We start from the raw sequence: 19074 nt of genomic DNA on the forward strand, positions 1-19074 counted from the left end.
TATAAATAGGTTGCCATTTACTGTCTTATAATTCATCTCAGTCCTTAAATTTGATCATAATCCCCAAATTAAAGGGTTTGATGGTTTATAATATTTAGCTAATGGAAAGCACACTTCAATCCTGCGATGTACAGTATAGTATTAATGCATCAGTTTTAGTTTCAACAGCATTCATGTATTTCACGGAAAAGAACCATGGGAAAAGATCGGGAAATCCTGTTGGAAAAGGTTTTCCTGTACGTTTGTAGAAGAATTTGACAATTGTTTGGAAAGTGAAACTACTTCCCTTTCAAATAGATATGGTTCATATAACACTCAAGGATGATAATTAGTTATGTGATAGGCAATCATTTTAATATAACTGAAGTGCTAGAAACAGTTGATAAGTGACTTCATAACAAGGCTGTAAACTTGTGAAATAGGTCTAGGACACTCCATCAATTACTACTTAAGGTAAATTAATCGTTTTTGAAACGACTACAAGGTTTGTTTCCTGTATTGATAGTATATACATATACTGTATAAAGTTCGTGGTTGTGTGTGTGTAGTCTCTGTGTAGTCTAAGTGTACCTCCACAGTATTACTACATAGTGCTCACAGTATCTGTATGTAGTCTCTATATTAGTGGTACATTTACTGTGTGTGAACAACATGTCTAAGTATAGGCTGTCTTCAAGGTTTTAGGAATAAAGATGGACCATCTTAATAATAGTGTCTGTGGGCACAATATAAAACTTAAGCCCAAAAATTGCTTGATCTATGCCAACATGGTTTCAAAGTTCTCTCAATGTCTCAATAACTAATATCATTTGATGGAACACACTTGATGGAACTATTGAACATGACTTCATGCAATAACATAGCATGTTATTGCATGTTATGCAATGTTATGCATTCATGACTTCATGCAATAACATTTTATGAATGATGGTAACATTTTCTTTTTGTTTACCATCTTTCAAATGGATTGCAAATTGTAAAAAAACTCTAAAATGAGCTATATAATGACTGTGTATTGCATAGCCACCTGACATGAAATCAGTGTATGGTCGATTAAGAGCCGTTTTCCTTCCCAGCATGCATCTTGCTGCCTAGGGTCTGCTTTAAGGTACTTCTTTACTGAATGTTCACGAATACTGGAGTGATGCTTCTTTCTGCTTCATTTCTCTCTCTGGGTTTAAAATAAGATGGGGTTAGATGGTGGAGGAAGGGGGGGGGGGTTGGGAGAAGATGTTAGTATGGAAGGGTGTAAGGTAGGAGGGATGTGAGGATGGAGGGATGTGAGGATGGAGGGATGTGAGGATGGAGGGGAATGAGGATGGAGGGTTGTGAGGATGGAGGGATGAGAGGATGGAGGGGTGTGAGGATGGAGGGGTGTTAGGATAGAGGGGTGTGAGGATGGAGGGATGAGAGGATGGAGGGGTGTGAGGATGGAGGGATGTGAGGATGGAGGGATGTGAGGATGGAGGGGTGTTAGGATGGAGGGGTGTTAGGATGGAGGGGTGTTAGGATAGAGGGGTGTGAGGTTGGAGGGGTGTGAGGATGTAGAGTGTTATGTAAAGTAATATTTATAAGCATGTCTCAGTTAGGTTGATACTAAAACCAGTCAAGAACATCAACAGTAGTGTATGGAGCAATGCTACAAATCACATACAGTAATGTAGCCTAGCATGTTGCACGGCCAGTTAAAATATACAGTTCACTAATGTCAGCTCCGATTGCTACAACAAAAGGGACAAAAAGCCTGAAGCTAAGCTTTTGGCTGCCAACTATGCTAAAAAGGGAACCTGCACTAAGTATATATTTCACAACCAATCAAGTGTTTAATCACTCTCAAGCCTGTTGTAACCAAACTCAGGTTGGGATATTTTATAGCCTATTAAAATGATCCATTGGGCACTTCCTACATTCAAGGAACTGTTTGATTCTTGAGGTCAGGAAAAGTAGTTGTTTCAGCATGTAGTACTTTTAGTACAATTACAGTTGAATGTAATTTCTTATGGCTAATGATGCCATGCTACAGACTGTGCAATTTCAGCACTCCTACATCCCCCCACCCACCCACCCCCACCCTCTCTCCCCAAATGTCCAACCTTGCATCGAAGACAGAACAGTATGGTTGAACAAGCCTTGTAATTATAGACATTTTCATGATGTTTTTACTACATTCAACAGTAAAAAGCCTGCTAAATACTGCCACTACTGTAATACATTATTAAAAGTTCAAAGTTACTGGTAGGCATACATGTACACTCTAGTTATACTAAGAGTGCAATCAAACAGTATGAGCTCTTGAGGGTACTTATGTGTGCAGCACTTACTGTGTACTGCACAACCTTGTAGGAGGGAGCTGCTGGTAACCAGAAGTAACCACTGGATATTGTACACGTATTATTATGTATGCCTAGTTAGTAGTAGGAAGGAGCTGCTGGTAACCAGAAGTAACCACTGGATATTATACAGGTATTATTATGTATGCCTAGTTAGTAGTAGGAGGGAGCTGCTGGTAACCAGAAGTAACCACTGGATATTATACAGGTATTATTATGTATGCCTAGTTAGTAGTAGGAGGGAGCTGCTGGTAACCAGAAGTAACCACTGGATATTATACAGGTATAATTATGTACATGCCTAATTAGTAGTAGCAGGGAGTTGCTGGTAACCAGAAGTAACCACTGGATATTATACAGGTATTATTATGTTTGCCTAGTTAGTAGTAGTAGGGAGCTGCTGGTAACCAGAAGTAACCACTGGATGTTATACAGGTATTATTATGTATGCCTATTTAGTGGTAGGAGGTAGCTGCTGGTAACCAGAAGTAACCACTGGATATTATACAGTTATTATTATGTATGCCTAGTTAGTAGTAGGAGGGAGCTGCTGGTAACCAGAAGTAACCACTGGATATTATACAGTTATTATTATGTATGCCTAGTTAGTAGTAGGAGGGAGCTGCTGGTAACCAGAAGTAACCACTGGATATTATACAGGTATTATTATGTATGCGTAGTTAGTAGTAGGAAGGAGCTGCTGGTAACCAGAAGTAACCACTGGATATTCTTATGTAAGCCTAGTTAGTAGTAGGACTAGGAGGGAGCTGCTGGTAACCAGAAGTACTGTAGCCACTGGATATTATACAGGTATTATTATGATGCAGATTAAGGCATCCACACTATATTTTAGTTTTATCACCCTGTTTGCATATTCTACATTTCTGTACTGTATGTTTTGATGATATTCAAGACAAATACAAGAGGTGGATCTGGATGATAAGATTTTGTCATCCTGTCGTTTGCTTACATTAATGTAATTTGTACATAGCAGATCTCTTTTTCTGGCCAAAAATGTTATCAAATATCCCCAAACACAGTAAGATTGCAGTCAATGAAGCTAGAATACCATATTAACGTGAATATTCATAGTACAGTAAACCAGTTGTGCTGTGTCAAAAGTTAAAAAAAAATTCAGTACTACACAGATTTGATTATTAAAACATGCATATTATTCACAAGGGAACTAAATGACAATTGTTGCTTTATTTAATACAGACAGGTCTCTGATAAATTTGTATTGATAACAATCTAGTTCCTTTTTATGAATGTAAAGTATTGTCGATCTTGCCATACAAAAAATGCAAGGTAATACTGGTGAAAGCAGTCAATTTATGAAAATATTGAAAACGTCATATTACTCATCGACCTGCATAGCCCGAATGATTTGATTCAAAGTAATGAGGAAGTATTTCAAAAAGCAGATGTTTCCTGTCTGCTGAGCATACAGTAGATAGAGAAACTGTAGTATTGTGTTATGTAATGCATCAGGACGTACCTAGCACCACCAGCAATCATACATTAACACAGTCTTGATTATTAATACAGAGCCTGCATTCAACATGATTACTTTAAAGCAATATTTCTTGTCGCCATCAAACTCTCTTTCAAAGAAAGCAACCTTTTGTTGTACGGGTAAGTTTGTTTCATTTGCATATAAGAATCTGGGCGGAACGACAAGGTAATGTGTAATTTACAGCGTAGTGCATATATGGTTAGCTACAGTACTGTAGTACCTACCTGTACTAAGGTACTGTGTATTGTACAATGTTTAGTTTGTGTGATGTACAGTGCAGTATATATGGTTAGTTACTGTAGTACCTACTGTACTGTAACTATACCAAGGTACTGTGCAATGTACAATGTTTAGTTTGTGTAATGTACAGTGCAGTATATATGGTAGTTACTGTAGTACCTACTGTACCTATACTAAGGTAATGTGCAATGTACAATGTTAAGTTTGTGTATTATACAGTGCAGTATATATGGTTAGTTACTGTATTACCTACAGTACTGTACTGTACCTATACCAAGGTACTGTACAATGTTTAGTTTAATGTGTAATGTACAGTGCAGTGTATATGGTTGGTTCTACCTACAGTAGGCTACCTATACCAATGTATTGTGTATTGTACAATGTTTAGTTTGTGTAATGTACAGTGCAGTATATATGGTTAGTTACTGTAGTACCTACCTATACTAAGGTACTGTGTATTGTACAATGTTTAGTTTGTGTGATGTACAGTGCAGTATATAGTTACTGTAGTACCTACCTATACTAAGGTACTGTGCAATGTACAATGTTTAGTTTGTGTATTGTACAGTGCAGTATATATGGTTAGTTACTGTAGTACCTACCTATACCAAGGTACTGTGCAATGTACAATGTTTAGTTTGTGTAATGTACAGTGCAGTATATATGGTTAGTTACTGTAGTACCTACCTATACTAAGGTACTGTGCAATGTACAATGTTTACAGTAGTTTGTGTAATGTACAGTGCAGTATATATGGTTAGTTACTGTAGTACCTACCTATACTAAGGTACTGTGTATTGTACAATGTTTAGTTTGTGTGATGTACAGTGCAGTATATAGTTACTGTAGTACCTACCTATACTAAGGTACTGTGCAATGTACAATGTTTAGTTTGTGTAATGTACAGTGCAGTATATATGGTTAGTTACTGTAGTACCTACCTATACTAAGGTACTGTGTATTGTACAATGTTTAGTTTGTGTGATGTACAGTGCAGTATATAGTTACTGTAGTACCTACCTATACTAAGGTACTGTGCAATGTACAATGTTTAGTTTGTGTAATGTACAGTGCAGTATATATGGTTAGTTACTGTAGTACCTACCTATACCAAGGTACTGTGCAATGTACAATGTTTAGTTTGTGTATTGTACAGTGCAGTATATATGGTTAGTTACTGTAGTACCTACCTATACCAAGGTACTGTGCAATGTACAATGTTTAGTTTGTGTAATGTACAGTGCAGTATGTATGGTTAGTTACTGTAGTACCTACCTATACCAAGGTACTATGTAATGTACAATGTTTAGTTTGTGTATTGTACAGTGCAGTATATATGGTTAGTTACTGTAGTACCTACCTATACCAAGGTACTGTGCAATGTACAATGTTTAGTTTGTGTATTGTACAGTGCAGTATATATGGTTAGTTACTGTAGTACCTACCTATACCAAGGTACTGTGTAATGTACAATGTTTAGTTTGTGTAATGTACAGTGCAGTATATATGGTTAGTTACTGTAGTACCTACCTATACCAAGGTACTGTGCAATGTACAATGTTTAGTTTGTGTAATGTACAGTGCAGTATGTATGGTTAGTTACTGTAGTACCTACCTATACCAAGGTACTATGTAATGTACAATGTTTAGTTTGTGTATTGTACAGTGCAGTATATATGGTTAGTTACTGTAGTACCTACCTATACCAAGGTACTGTGCAATGTACAATGTTTAGTTTGTGTAATGTACAGTGCAGTATGTATGGTTAGTTACTGTAGTACCTACCTATACTAAGGTACTGTGCAATGTACAATGTTTAGTTTGTGTAATGTACAGTGCAGTATATACAGTATGGTTAGTTACTGTAGTACCTACCTATACTAAGGTACTGTGCAATGTACAATGTTTACAGTAGTTTGTGTAATGTACAGTGCAGTATATATGGTTAGTTACTGTAACTCCTACGGATACCAAGGAACTGGGTTTCTGTAAAAGAATTCTAAAAATATTCCCATTCTTAAGACGTAGTATACACAAATTTGTCCTTAGATATATCCATATGTCTGGTTGCCTGTCTGTTAGGCCATCCAAGGCAACGTTGTGTTAAAAGTTGATAAATTTAATAGACAACAGATTGATACTTGATGGACAGGCTGTTAAAGTTGAGAGTTATTGATCTGTACAGTGACATGTACACAGTATGGTAACGCATCTTAAATTTTCCTGCATGATCATTTTTTTTTAAAAGTGGAATTTTGTTGAAAAGTAAAAAACCTGTAACAGTATCATTTCATTTCAGATTTTCCACATCTTTTATATTTAACTTGATCTAGTATGTGCTGGAAAAAGATAATTACAGTTACATCACATTCTCTTTTCATGTTTAACATTCACCAAAACATGACTTGCATTGATCTATAGAAAAATCCTGCAAAGTAAAATGAGTTGGGATATTTCCCAGGAGTGACACAGCCCCTCTAAACTTTGACCAATACTTTCAAGTGGGAATATTTCCATGGCTTGTAGGTTTTTTATGCTGAATCATTTGTGTATTCAATATTTTATGCTTCGAACAAAGAACTTCATAAACTTTGATACTATTAAATTTGCCCCATGAAGCTGTACATAATTCCATGCAGGTAAGTCTATAAAGTTGAAGTATATTAGCCCAGGCAACTTCAGTCACTTAAGACACACCATGGAGGTAAAAAACACTCTGTTTTAACCTCCATGGACACACTAATTATGTATTCTTACTCCACTGATAGCAGTGCAGGTTTTTGTTTTTTTAATTCTGTAAACAGAGAAATTTACATAACCACTTTCTTACCAGGCTCCTGTAAATAGTATTTGAAGAGCAAAAACAGTGTTTTTGAAAGACTTTTACAGTTTATCGTGCATACATACGGCTGCATTATATTATAATGGACTGCTGCTAATCTATATGCCTACAGTGTATAGAGTAGTAATAGTGCACTACTGTACATTCACAGCCCATCATGATCATGCTCAAAGTCACAATGAAACACGACTATGGCTACCTAAGTGTGGGTACAAATAGCTATATTGACTTTGTGTGCCCAGGGTCACTTTATTTAAAGTTAAATGTACCATGGCAATATTTTACTATCTTTGCTACAGTGCTCTATGTACAGAACAGTGTTCAGTGTCATGTTCATGTATGTAGCAATAGTACAAGTAAGTAATAAAGAAGTTTAGTTAGTTCCCTGATCGACCTCGCGAGAGGTTCTGGGGGATATAATAGATTTTTATCGAAGAAAAGATGGGTTTTTTGGGTTTTTTTTTTTGAGGATCAGATATAGCAATAGTACAGTTATGACCTGACCCTCTTTTATCTTTTACCAGATCCATCGCTGACAGGACTCTCATTAACCATGACAGAAATAGGAACAGACCAGTCTAATATCTTAGAAAAGAAGAAGCTCCATCCCACCATGAGAGTCAAATCTTACAGCGAGTCTCACCTGGAGAATGGAGAGGAGAGTAACAGGGAGGATGAGAACGACAACATCCCAGAGGATGGAGACGATGTGGAAGGAGAGAAAACTGAGAGGTAGAAATAATAATTAAAAATAATTTACTTTGTAAAGTGTAAAATCCACAAAAGTGCTCTAAATACGCTATGTAACAGCAAATAAAAAAATATATGACACAAAATATGTAGTAAAAATGCAGAATATAATACAATATAAATGAGTATGACAAATAAAAAAGCATGCACGTTTGAGTTTGTTGGAGTATTGCACATGAATAGAATGAATACACAGTTTATATATTGCAGTGATGCTGTCTAAAAAGGAAGGTTTTCAGCTTTGACTTGAATGTCGTAAGACTAGAAACAGTTCTGAGTTCAGCTGGCAGCTCATTCCAGAGGCGTGGCCCAGCCACGCAAAACGCTCTGAAATAAAAGTGAAAGAGGATTTGAGGTTATTTGTTTAGATAAATATAGATAGCAATGTGTGTATGGAAGCAGTCATAGCAGAGCAGTGCATCTCATAGTTATGATAATGCTTAGTAACGTTAGTATGCCAGGACACCTTCACCTAAACTCCCAATACAGCACTGTGTTGTTTAAGTGTGCATACAGAACTGTTATGTACTGAAGTAGATTGTACACCTTACTGGTCCATCCATGCTTACAGCTTAAAAGTGGGAAACATTACAGCTGGGGCTGCAGTATATCAAACTTACAGTATAAGCCCAATTTATAATACTGCTGTAAAAGCATAACTATATTTAGGAGAAATTCAACTCTCTCTGAGTTGTGAATACAGTTCTAAGTATCTAACAAATTATGCCATGTGGTACCTTGGGCAATTTCTGTTTATAGATACACACAGGCTACACTCTAGTTCAATAATAAAATATTTGAGCAGTACTGTAGGAGATAACATGCTGAAAATAAAATATTTGCGCAGTACCATAGGAGATAGCATGCTTTAAAGACCAACTATGGAGACTTTTCGATGAACATAAAATCCCACCATTTTGCATGTATCTAATCCTTAACTCGCTCCAATTACATTGCTGTAATTAACTTGACCAATTTCGAAGGTTAACTACGTGAAAAATGGGAAGAAAAGTCAGCTTTTTAGGAAACGTGTTTCAGACATTCCTGAAACATTCCTAAGACATCAGGTGACAGTGGTGTAGGAAGGTACTTTTGAGTGGGGGGGGGGCTGGAAAATGATGGTCGACCTGGGAGAGGGGTCTAAGGGGAGGGGGTGTCCCCCTCCCCTTTGGAATTTTTGGGCATTTCCAGGTGGCCTCAGATGCAATTTGGTGCAATGTAGCACACTTCAACACCCACTCCATCTTGTAAAAAGTTTTGCATTTTCACCTGGCCTTAGATGCAATTTGGTGCTCCAAATGAGATTTTTTTCTCATTTGGAAATGAAAAAGGGGTTTTCTGACTTGCGAAGCGGGGGGGCGGAATGATACTTCCGCCCCTCCATATTTTTCACTGGGCGGGCTGGCACCCCCCAACCCCCCCGGTTCCTACGCCCTTGTCAGGTGACCATGTGACGTCAACGTTGGTATAACGCACTCACAACAATACTTTTAGTGTGTAAAGTTGTATGTACTTGAGCTGCCAAAAACATCAACGATATTACTCCTTTTTCCTGGAAATGCCACAATTTGGTGTTGTTATACCTCAGCCAACAAAAGCATCAGCTTTTTTAGCTTTCCAAGTAGAAGAACCGACGTAAAACACTGTAGACTTTGGATCAATTTTGTGAGATCCACGCGGAAAGATTTTTCAGCACCCGGAGTATCTCATGCCCATGAGTCCACATGCATGACCCTGCCTCTGTGTATGCTGCAAATGTCTCATTCTGAGAAACTTATATACTTTCAACAGCTGTGGCGGACATAGCTAATGTGAAATTGACCCTTTCAAGTCGCCTCGTAAACACGCCCTGGCCGTTCTTACATGTAACATTATATCACGCATATATGCAGACCGTGTACAGTACATGTATATAGACCGTGCCTATAGGGTAGCATTGTTAGTACATGTAGTGAGTTACAACTCTCACCGGGTATGTAAATAGTCATGTTAGGATTTCATCGCATTTATCCATGTCATTTGTTGTATTCCAGTATCGTGAGTTTGTGATACATGTGTTATATTGTCCGTTATGTTTGTTCCGGCATCTGCATGGTCCAAGGAGTGGAATAAAATGGTATTATATAGCGATTGGACGTTTTATTTTGTTAGTGACTGTCTTGTGATTGTGGGATGTTACTGGTCAAGGCCTGTTTCAACTAGACCTAACTCTATGGAATTACACAAAGTCACGGTAGTTTTTCGCCCAGGATTGAACGAGAAACGTGGATTTGGATATTCACTGCTAAATTTGGTTTATTGACAGGATACTTTTTCTGTGTTTGTACTTTTGGATATTAAAACGAGTAAGTACTATGTTCAGCTGAAGCTTAGTCATGTATATACTACACTGGTCGATTCGGGCCAGCGTCTTTTCGTAGTTGTTCGATTATGTTTAGTGTTTTTTAGGGTAATTTGGTGGCAGTAACGTAAACCATTTTCCCGTCACATATCACGCATGAGGCATCTTTTAGGTCTATTCTTCTGTTCAGTTTGCGGTATCTTGCGATCAAAATGTATTACGGAATCGGCAAGCTGCTTGCATGTTCTACAGTATATTGTACCGTACGGACCTATTGACGCTCCGCTATGTAAACAATGCCTCCATTTGAGTGGAAATTTTGCTAATAAAATAACCCATACTACTAAATTTTCTGCTTAAAATTGTCTTAAAACTAGTTGTTTACCTTCATTTGTTCTTGTTTTAAGCTAACAGCTTTTCAAACGCTCGAAATTGGAAGTCAAATACAGTACAATTGTTCGCTATCTGTGTATAAACAGTGCCTAGTTTAGCGTTTGATTTTCGCGGTATACCAATTATGACATCACACGGTGACCAGAGGCTCCTTTGGGTCAATCTCTGTTTTCAGACATTCCAGAGGTTCATGTCACGTGACTACAGTACCCAAAATGTCCATTTTCGTGGTCGTTTTTTGATGGGTCATAGTACTTAGGAAGATTATTTTTTACACATGTTGATTATGGGTATGTTAACTCCCAAATTAATGGAAAACCCCCCCCCAAAAAGTTTGTCTCCATAGTTGGTCTTTAAATCACATATTTGAGCAGTACTATAGGAGATAGCATGCTCTAAGTCACATAATAAGCAGTACTACGTATAGGAGGTAACATGCTCTAGTAACACAGCTCAACACAAAAACACTGGTAATGCAGCAGCTTATTTGCGCAGGGCTGAATACATCCCTTACTATGTACTGTACAGTGCATAGTCACATTATGGAGATTTGGTTTTACTCTTTAATAGCATCTAAAAAGCAAGTGCAGTATTTCTAACCTAGACATTGTCATACTGCAGACAACTGTTGTATTTCCTATATGGTTTCTGTGATGAAATATATACCACAGCTAATATAATGACACCAGTCTGTTATATTGATAGGAAGTGGTGTTTCCTATTGATGTATGGTTATCTAGTGGAGTTGGTTACAGTGTAGTTTGTAGACTCCAGCCTATTAAATATGGTTCATTTCATTTTTCTGCCCCATAAAGTTAATTCTGTGGGTGTTTTACATACTGATATATACCAGTTGATGAACAAGTTGATAACATGTAGAGGTACCAGATAGATGCAGTGTTGGGCATGGCATACAGTAGTTATACAGTACTGCCATACTGTTATGTACCCATCATAGCGCTTTCTAACATGTACAGGTACTAGATAGATGCAGTGTTTGGGTATGGCGTACAGTAGTTATAATATACTGCCATACTGTAACATGTTATGTACCCATCATAGCAGCATAGCGCTTTCTAACATGTACAGGTGCTACAGTAGATAGATGCAGTGTTTGGGTATGGCGTACAGTAGTTATAATATACTGCCATACTGTTTACATGTTATGTACCAATCATAGCAGCATAGAGCATTCTAACATGTACAGGTACTAGATAGATGCAGTGTTTGGGTATGGCGTACAGTAGTTATAATATACTGCCATACTGTAACATGTTATGTACCCATCATAGCAGCATAGCGCTTTCTAACATGTACAGGTGCTACAGTAGATAGATGCAGTGTTTGGGTATGGCGTACAGTAGTTATAATATACTGCCATACTGTAACATGTTATGTACCCATCATAGCAGCATAGCGCTTTCTAACATGTACAGGTGCTACAGTAGATAGATGCAGTGTTTGGGTATGGCGTACAGTAGTTATAATATACTGCCATACTGTTTACATGTTATGTACCAATCATAGCAGCATAGAGCATTCTAACATGTACAGGTACTAGATAGATGCAGTGTTTGGGCATGGCATACAGTAGTTATAATATACTGCCATACTGTAACATGTTATGTACCCATCATAGCAGCATAGCGCTTTCTAACATGTACAGGTGCTACAGTAGATAGATGCAGTGTTTGGGTATGGCGTACAGTAGTTATAATATACTGCCATACTGTTTACATGTTATGTACCAATCATAGCAGCATAGAGCATTCTAACATGTACAGGTACTAGATAGATGCAGTGTTTGGGCATGGCATACAGTAGTTATATACTGTACTGCATGCCATACTGTTTACATGTTATGTACCCATCATAGCAGCATAGAGCATTCTAATATGTACAGGTACTAGATAGATGCAGTGTTTGGGTATGGCGTGCAGTAGTTATATACTGTACTGCATGCCATACTGTTTACATGTTATGTACCCATCATAGCAGCATAGAGCATTCTATTGTGTCACTTGCTGTACATACTCTTCCGTAGTACAAAATGAAGGATACTGTGAACTTAATGGAATATCAAGGAAGGTTGCCTTAATGAGAGATGCTCAGTACAGTACACAAGTTATTAAATTAAATTTATTGCATTTCATAGTAAAGTTAACCTAAGGTGGCATCATGTTGGTTGTAAACTATAACTCCATTATGACAACATTGTTCAGCATGTACAATACTGTGTACAGTAGTTTAGTTATCCTTTACTATGGATTTGCATTACATGTTAGCAGTACAGTTTATCAAGACATGTATTGAGCTCTCACACAAACTCATACGGTTACACATTACCAAATGTTCTGAATTGATTGACACAGATTTACAAGAGTGTTGCTACTCAAAATTACCAAGTATTTCTGCAAATAGAATTCAGCGTCCTACTTTCATAAACAACAACATGAAGTGGTGAGAGAAGTACCACCTTGAGTGATACATAAAGTTAACATACTGTACTGTACAATGAACTGGCCTAGATACCTCAACCAGACACAAACCTTGCACTTTGAAACAGCATCGCAAATCACCTCAATGTGTACAGTTAGATCATACAGACAGTAATGTATGTATACCAACGACGACATAGTGGAACGTTGGTCAAATAGCTAAACAATAATATTTGCTTTTATGTAGCGCTTTATACCAGCGATAGGTCTCAAAGCGCTTTACAGACGTTATATTACCCCTGGTCAATGATAACCTGTCCCAGAGACAATCCCTCCAGTCGGCATCAGTTATATACTGCGCCCAATGACAAGTTACCTCATAGGTACCCATTTAACCCCTGGGTGGAGAGAGGCAAGTGAGATAAAGCATCTTGCCCAAGGACACAACGTAATGAACTAGGCATGAATCGAACCAACAATCCTTGGATCACGAGTCTGACGCCTTAGCCAATTGGCCACCACACTCTCTAAACCTACAGACTTACCAGAACAGTACTAGGACATTTCATTGTCTCATGGTAGAGAAACCTTTTGAAGTGTCTTGCAAAAATGCTGACAGTGATATTAGGGAAAGTATAAGGGGGTGGGGGGGTGGGGGGGTTGGTACTGGGTACATTCACTAGGTCTCCTGCTTCTCATCCTATGTGATGTGTTAAAGTTTGTACACTGTCTGTCTGTGATGTGAATCTAAAATCAAGACAAGTCAGAGTGAATAATATAATTTTTACAATCTAACACAACTAGTGACACTAATAGAATGGCCAGGTTTCCAGGGTCTTACATAACATGCCATCAGTACTGTAGTATGATTAGTTCAAAAGTACTGTACTGTATTTGATATCTCTTGTTACATTTTTTTTCAGGATATCTTAATTTGGTATATTTAGTGTGTTGAGTTCAAGGGTCATTCTTCAATTATTCAATGCAACTTTTATGTAAATTTCTAGAGCAGACATTGACTTTTTTCCACAACTATGAAGTATATATATTACATCTTGTTAACTTGTTACATTTTTCTTTTGACTCTATATTCTCCTCCTCTGTTGACTCATTATTTACGGCTATCAAGTATATTACATCTTGTTAACTTGTTACATTGTTCTTTCGACTCTATATTCTCCTCCTTTTGTTGACTCATTATTTACGGCTATCAAGTATATGACATCTTGTTAACTTGTTACATTGTTCTTTTGATGCTATATTCTCCTCCTTTGTTGAATCATTATTTACGGCTATCAAGTATATTACATCTTTTTATTACTCTTTTTAAACTTGTTACATTTGTCTTTTGTCAGTGATCAGGACCAGTACCACGAGGACCAACCTCTAGGGTCACCTAGAAGCCCAGTCGGTAGAACAGCCAGTATCTCTTTGGATGAAATGAGAGCGCATGCCTTTGAAAAATTGCAAGAAGAGTTGATGAAGGCTCAGGAGGTATGGCAATGTACTGTCATTCTATCCAGATATGTGTATAAGCTGAGGACATGAAAGTATTCAGGTGCAGTGGTGGAGCTAGGGGTATTGGTCAGGGGGGCGAGAAAGGTCTGTAGGGGCGCTTTGACACTATCTTAGAGAAGCCCCACCACAGGTTGGCGCGGAGCGTACAGATATTTTATGAGTAAAGATACTCCCTAGATCTCCGGAAATGACCCTTTTTCGGGCCTTGCTTATTTGCAGATAAACGAAGAATAAATAGGTTACATCGCCATTTTGTCAGAAAATTGCACCAAAAAGGTATTTGAGAGCGCGATAAAAAAGTCAATCGCGAATAAGTAAAAAGTGGTAAAAAGCTGAGAAGGGCGCCAGCAGTCCACTTGAGTCCGTCAGGGGGGGGGGGGCATCCGCCCCCTCTGACTGTATGGATGCTCCGCCACTGTTCAGGTGTTGTTAGCTCGATGTCCTTCTACCAAAAGTCTTCCACTGATTAACATCGGCTCCTTTCTCACTTACCATCGACATATATGCTCTTTCCCTTCTATATCCTAAACCACAAACGTAATGGGTACCACTTGGCACTGTACTGGGTTTGCCCTCTGACCCACTTTGGGGTCACCATCGTCTTTCCCTAAGATGAAAAAAAAAGAGAAGAAAACAGAGAGAGTAATTGATCACATCGATAAAAGAGAAAAATATGAAAAACAGAGAATAAACAGACAAAGAAGAGAGAAAAAATAATCTGCTCGATATTTTTATTCCATTTTCACAATTGCACAAAAGTAAATTGGGACATTCTGCTAACTATTCTTATATTGTACATTCTGTACAGTACATGTTTTTGGAGGTAAAATGAGTTAAAGACCACATTGCAATATAGGAGGATTACATGAGTCGAGCAAACATTAAGCATGGAACATCTAGGAATATTTGGTAATTGACCTGTGATGTCCAGTTCTTCAACCATCTGGTGACATCACATTCTGCATCCCACAAGATCCACTTAATGTTACTGTTCCATGCTCTGCATGAAATCAATCAAGTGAGATGTTACAGCTACTGTAGGATCGTATGATCGTCCGTAGTCATTAATTAATGAACTGTCAACCGTTAATCCACGACACATTAGGGAATTCCAGTCGATGGGATGTTGTCGAGTGTGGTGAATTTAAAGGAGTAACATCTTTTTCTTTGTTATCTAAATTGATGAACTTTTTCATCTTTTCAGGCTTTGGAACTAAAGGATGAACAGGTTTCTAAACTTTCTAAAGTTAGAGATGAGATGGACCAAGAAATAGTAGAGCTGACTGCAAATCTGTTCCAGGTAGGTGTCCTAACCACAGAATGTACTTAAACTATATAGTAATAATTTATACAATAACAATAGTTGTCATGACAACTATTGTTATTGTTTAAATAATGCCCTGCAGGGATGATTATTCATATTCTTTTGATTCACTGCTTGTCTTTCTAATAATAATAATAATGGACATTTATAATGCGCCGGTATCCGTCAAATAAGACGCTTATGGCGCAGTGACACAAACAGTGCGACAGCAAAACAAAAACAGTAAACATAGTACAAGACAAAAATGCAAGCAAATATGGGCAACAGTGAACGATTAGTTAAACAGTTTTCATCAGATGAGTCTTGAGAGAGCGCTTGAAAGAAGCAAGAGGTGGACTGTGTTTTACATGTTCTGGAAGGCTGTTCCACAGAGAAGGAGCAGCAGCAGCAAAAGCTCTTTTGCCCCATGATCGATTTGAGCAATTTTTCACACAGAAGTAATTTATTGTGTGATCTCATGAAACTACGATTTGCGTGAAATGCTTGCAGAAGTTCTGACAAGTAGAATGGCGAAGTTCTAACAAAATAGCGATATGTGAAAATCAATATTTTAAAAATAAATTCGGTCTTTGATCGGAAGCCAGTGTAATTCTCTCAGAATATGTGTGACATATTCCCTTGGCTTGGAACGAATGACAATTCTGAGACTTTTTCAGGCTATAAGTATACTGTAAGTAAACTGTTAATTCTTCTCTGTTTGCCTGACTTAAAATAAGTCCACTATTCTTCCTCAAATGCCAAACAAGAACAAATACAGCGGTCGCATGTTTTTCAGCTCTCAAGCCTCTTTACTCCTGTAACTACTGCCTCTTGATAATATTCCTCAATGAGAGATCAAATTGCTTTAATTTACTTCACTTTCTCAACTAACTGTCTCCTCACAACATTAGCACACTTGCTCTGCTATGTCTATAGTGAAGTGGTAACCTTTTTAGCACTGTACACCCATAGCGTCCTTGTTTTGAGTCTCATTGTATTGGAACTGCTTTTGGGGAAGAAACTGTAGTAAAGGGATTAGATGCATTCTATGATCATATATATAGTAGCAATACACATAAACCTAGGCTCATAGGTAAGGATTGAGAGAACATAGGCAATGTTTTAGGGCTAGTTATTGCAGAGATTCCTTGGAATTTAACTGGAATGGCAGGACACCACAGCCACTTTTCAGTTTTCAAAAGGGAACCAAAATTTTTGGAACAAACTTGAAAGGGCACCAGGGCGTTTTTTCTAAAAAGTGAGAGAAAACATTTGAAGACATGACAGTAATACTGTGTGTTGATTAAAATGGCAGTTCTTAGGATCAGTAATTTTCGTTGGCATTTCAATAACTGGTTGGGGCACTGATGGCTGTTTCCCGGCCATTAATTCCAACTCTGAGATAAGGCTGTAATCTGAATGAATATTTTTAGACCTGTCCTTGTAAATGTTGGTAAGTAAATGTAACAGTAATATAGAGATACAACATTGCATAGAATGTTCTTTTATTTGTTCGGATTGATAAGCAATTTTCTAATATTTTTTTATGTATCTTTTGTATGTATCTTTACCTTTTGTACGTCCGTCCCCCTTCTCCAGTTTATTCCCTACCCCCTTCCCTTAATCCTCTCTTTGTCCCTCCACTGTTTATCTCCTACTGTACCTCTCCTCTTTCCCTGTTGGTTTCTTTCTTTCTTCTCTCCATCCCTTGTCTACTAATCCTCTTACATCTATCTCTTTGTGTTCACCATGCTCATTAACCTGTCTGTATTCTGTCATTTCTGTGCGTGTTTTTGTCCCGTCTTTTACTGTTACTTGTCATTTAGCCTTTGAAGAAGATCCTGCTAGGATTGAAAAGTCAGGCCAACTTACTTTTACACATTCACTTACACAGGCTCTCTAGTGGATAAGCAGTTTGCTAACAGTTTTATTTTATTTTATTTTCCAAAATAAACAGGAAGCACATAAGATGGTGAATGAAGCAAATGTAGGCCAAGCTGGAGCTCAGAAACTCTTAGAAGAGGCCAATGGAAAGGTAAGATATGACACATTAAAGGTCATAGATGTGATATCATAGGTAGACTAATACATTTTCAATCGAACGTGTTCCTTCAGTTATTCCTTATAAGTGAAAAGTTCCAAGTATAAGAGACAGTTGTAGCTGCTGCAACTCTTCTATTGGAGAGAGTGTCAAAGTTGGTTGTTATGGATTGATAAATATTTTTATATTTCCTCTTGTAGCCGAGCACAATCAGTAAACAGATGTTCAGCTTGTGTGTTTGAAATGCTTAATATAAAGGCAGATATAGTCTTTCATGCTTAACTTAACTTATACAGCTGTGAAGGATTAAAATGGGAAATATATTTGTACTCACCTTATGTGGCTCACTGTATTGAAAACAAGGCCCGGGAGGTGTCCATGTATCGGTCCTAAACATTTCATTTATGTTCATAGATTGAACTCTTTCAGACAAAATTAGGGAACATTGAAAGCTGAAATAAATATCCAATGCAAGCACACCAAGCAGTAAGACAATAGATAGTTAAAGAATTTGTTTGTTATATTAGTCTCTAAGACAATAGATAGTTAATTACCTCGTTTGTTATATTAATCTCGACAGATTGAAGTCCTCCAGGCAGAGGTACAAGCATTAAAAGCTTTGGTGATAACGTCCACCCCCAGCACACCCAACAAACAATCGGACAGTCACAATAAGATGTCTCTCTTACGTAGAAGGAAGAAGAACAACCCGAGCCATCATCGTAATCATAGTCTAACCGGACCGATAGGGGACTATCCAGATGGGACCGCATCTCAGATGAATGGCAATAGTCCAGATTCTGAAGGAGCCCAGCAACAGAAGGAGGTGAGTCATATCAGTAGAAAATAACTTTGAAATATTCGTTCAAACCATCCCATTAAAACCTTAACAAAAAAGATGCTTTGTTGAGAGAGTGGACTAACTATTTGATCCATTGTTATTTGATCCATTGTTGTCTTTCAGGTGGACTAACTATTTGATCCATTGTTATTTGATCCATTGTTGTCTTTTAGGTGGACTAACTATTTGATCCATTTTTATTTGATCCATTGTTGTCTTTCAGGTGGACTAACTATTTGATCCATTGTTATTTGATCCATTGTTGTCTTTCAGGTGGACTAACTATTTGATCCATTGTTATTTGATCCATTGTTGTCTTTTAGGTGGACTAACAATTTGATCCATTTTTATTTGATCCATTGTTGTCTTTTAGGTGGACTAACTATTTGTTCCATATTGTCTTTCAGGTGGACTAACTATTTGATCCTTTGTTATTTGATCCATTGTTGTCTTTCAGGTGGACTAACTATTTGATCCATTGTTTTTGATCCATTGTTATTTGATCCATTGTTGTCTTTCAG

General features: G+C 37.6%; 1 protein-coding gene across 2 annotated transcripts in view; it reads left to right on the top strand.

The window, feature by feature from the left end:
* LOC139971606 (guanine nucleotide exchange factor for Rab-3A-like) overlaps positions 1-19074 on the top strand; it is a 29120-nt gene that overhangs the window by 4743 nt on the left and 5303 nt on the right. The window contains exons 1-6 of one of the 2 annotated variants that reach the window (XM_071978234.1): positions 3824-3965; positions 7453-7660; positions 14206-14344; positions 15573-15668; positions 17629-17706; positions 18293-18538. In XM_071978234.1, coding sequence (XP_071834335.1) covers positions 3893-3965; positions 7453-7660; positions 14206-14344; positions 15573-15668; positions 17629-17706; positions 18293-18538 — 840 coding nt within the window. In that variant the 5' untranslated portion in view covers positions 3824-3892. Of the gene's footprint in view, positions 1-3823; positions 3966-7452; positions 7661-14205; positions 14345-15572; positions 15669-17628; positions 17707-18292; positions 18539-19074 lie in introns of those variants that run through there. The other variant, XM_071978243.1, reaches the window with a different exon arrangement.

Source organism: Apostichopus japonicus, chromosome 1, assembly GCF_037975245.1.
Source record: "Apostichopus japonicus isolate 1M-3 chromosome 1, ASM3797524v1, whole genome shotgun sequence".
NCBI lineage: Eukaryota > Metazoa > Echinodermata > Holothuroidea > Aspidochirotida > Stichopodidae > Apostichopus > Apostichopus japonicus.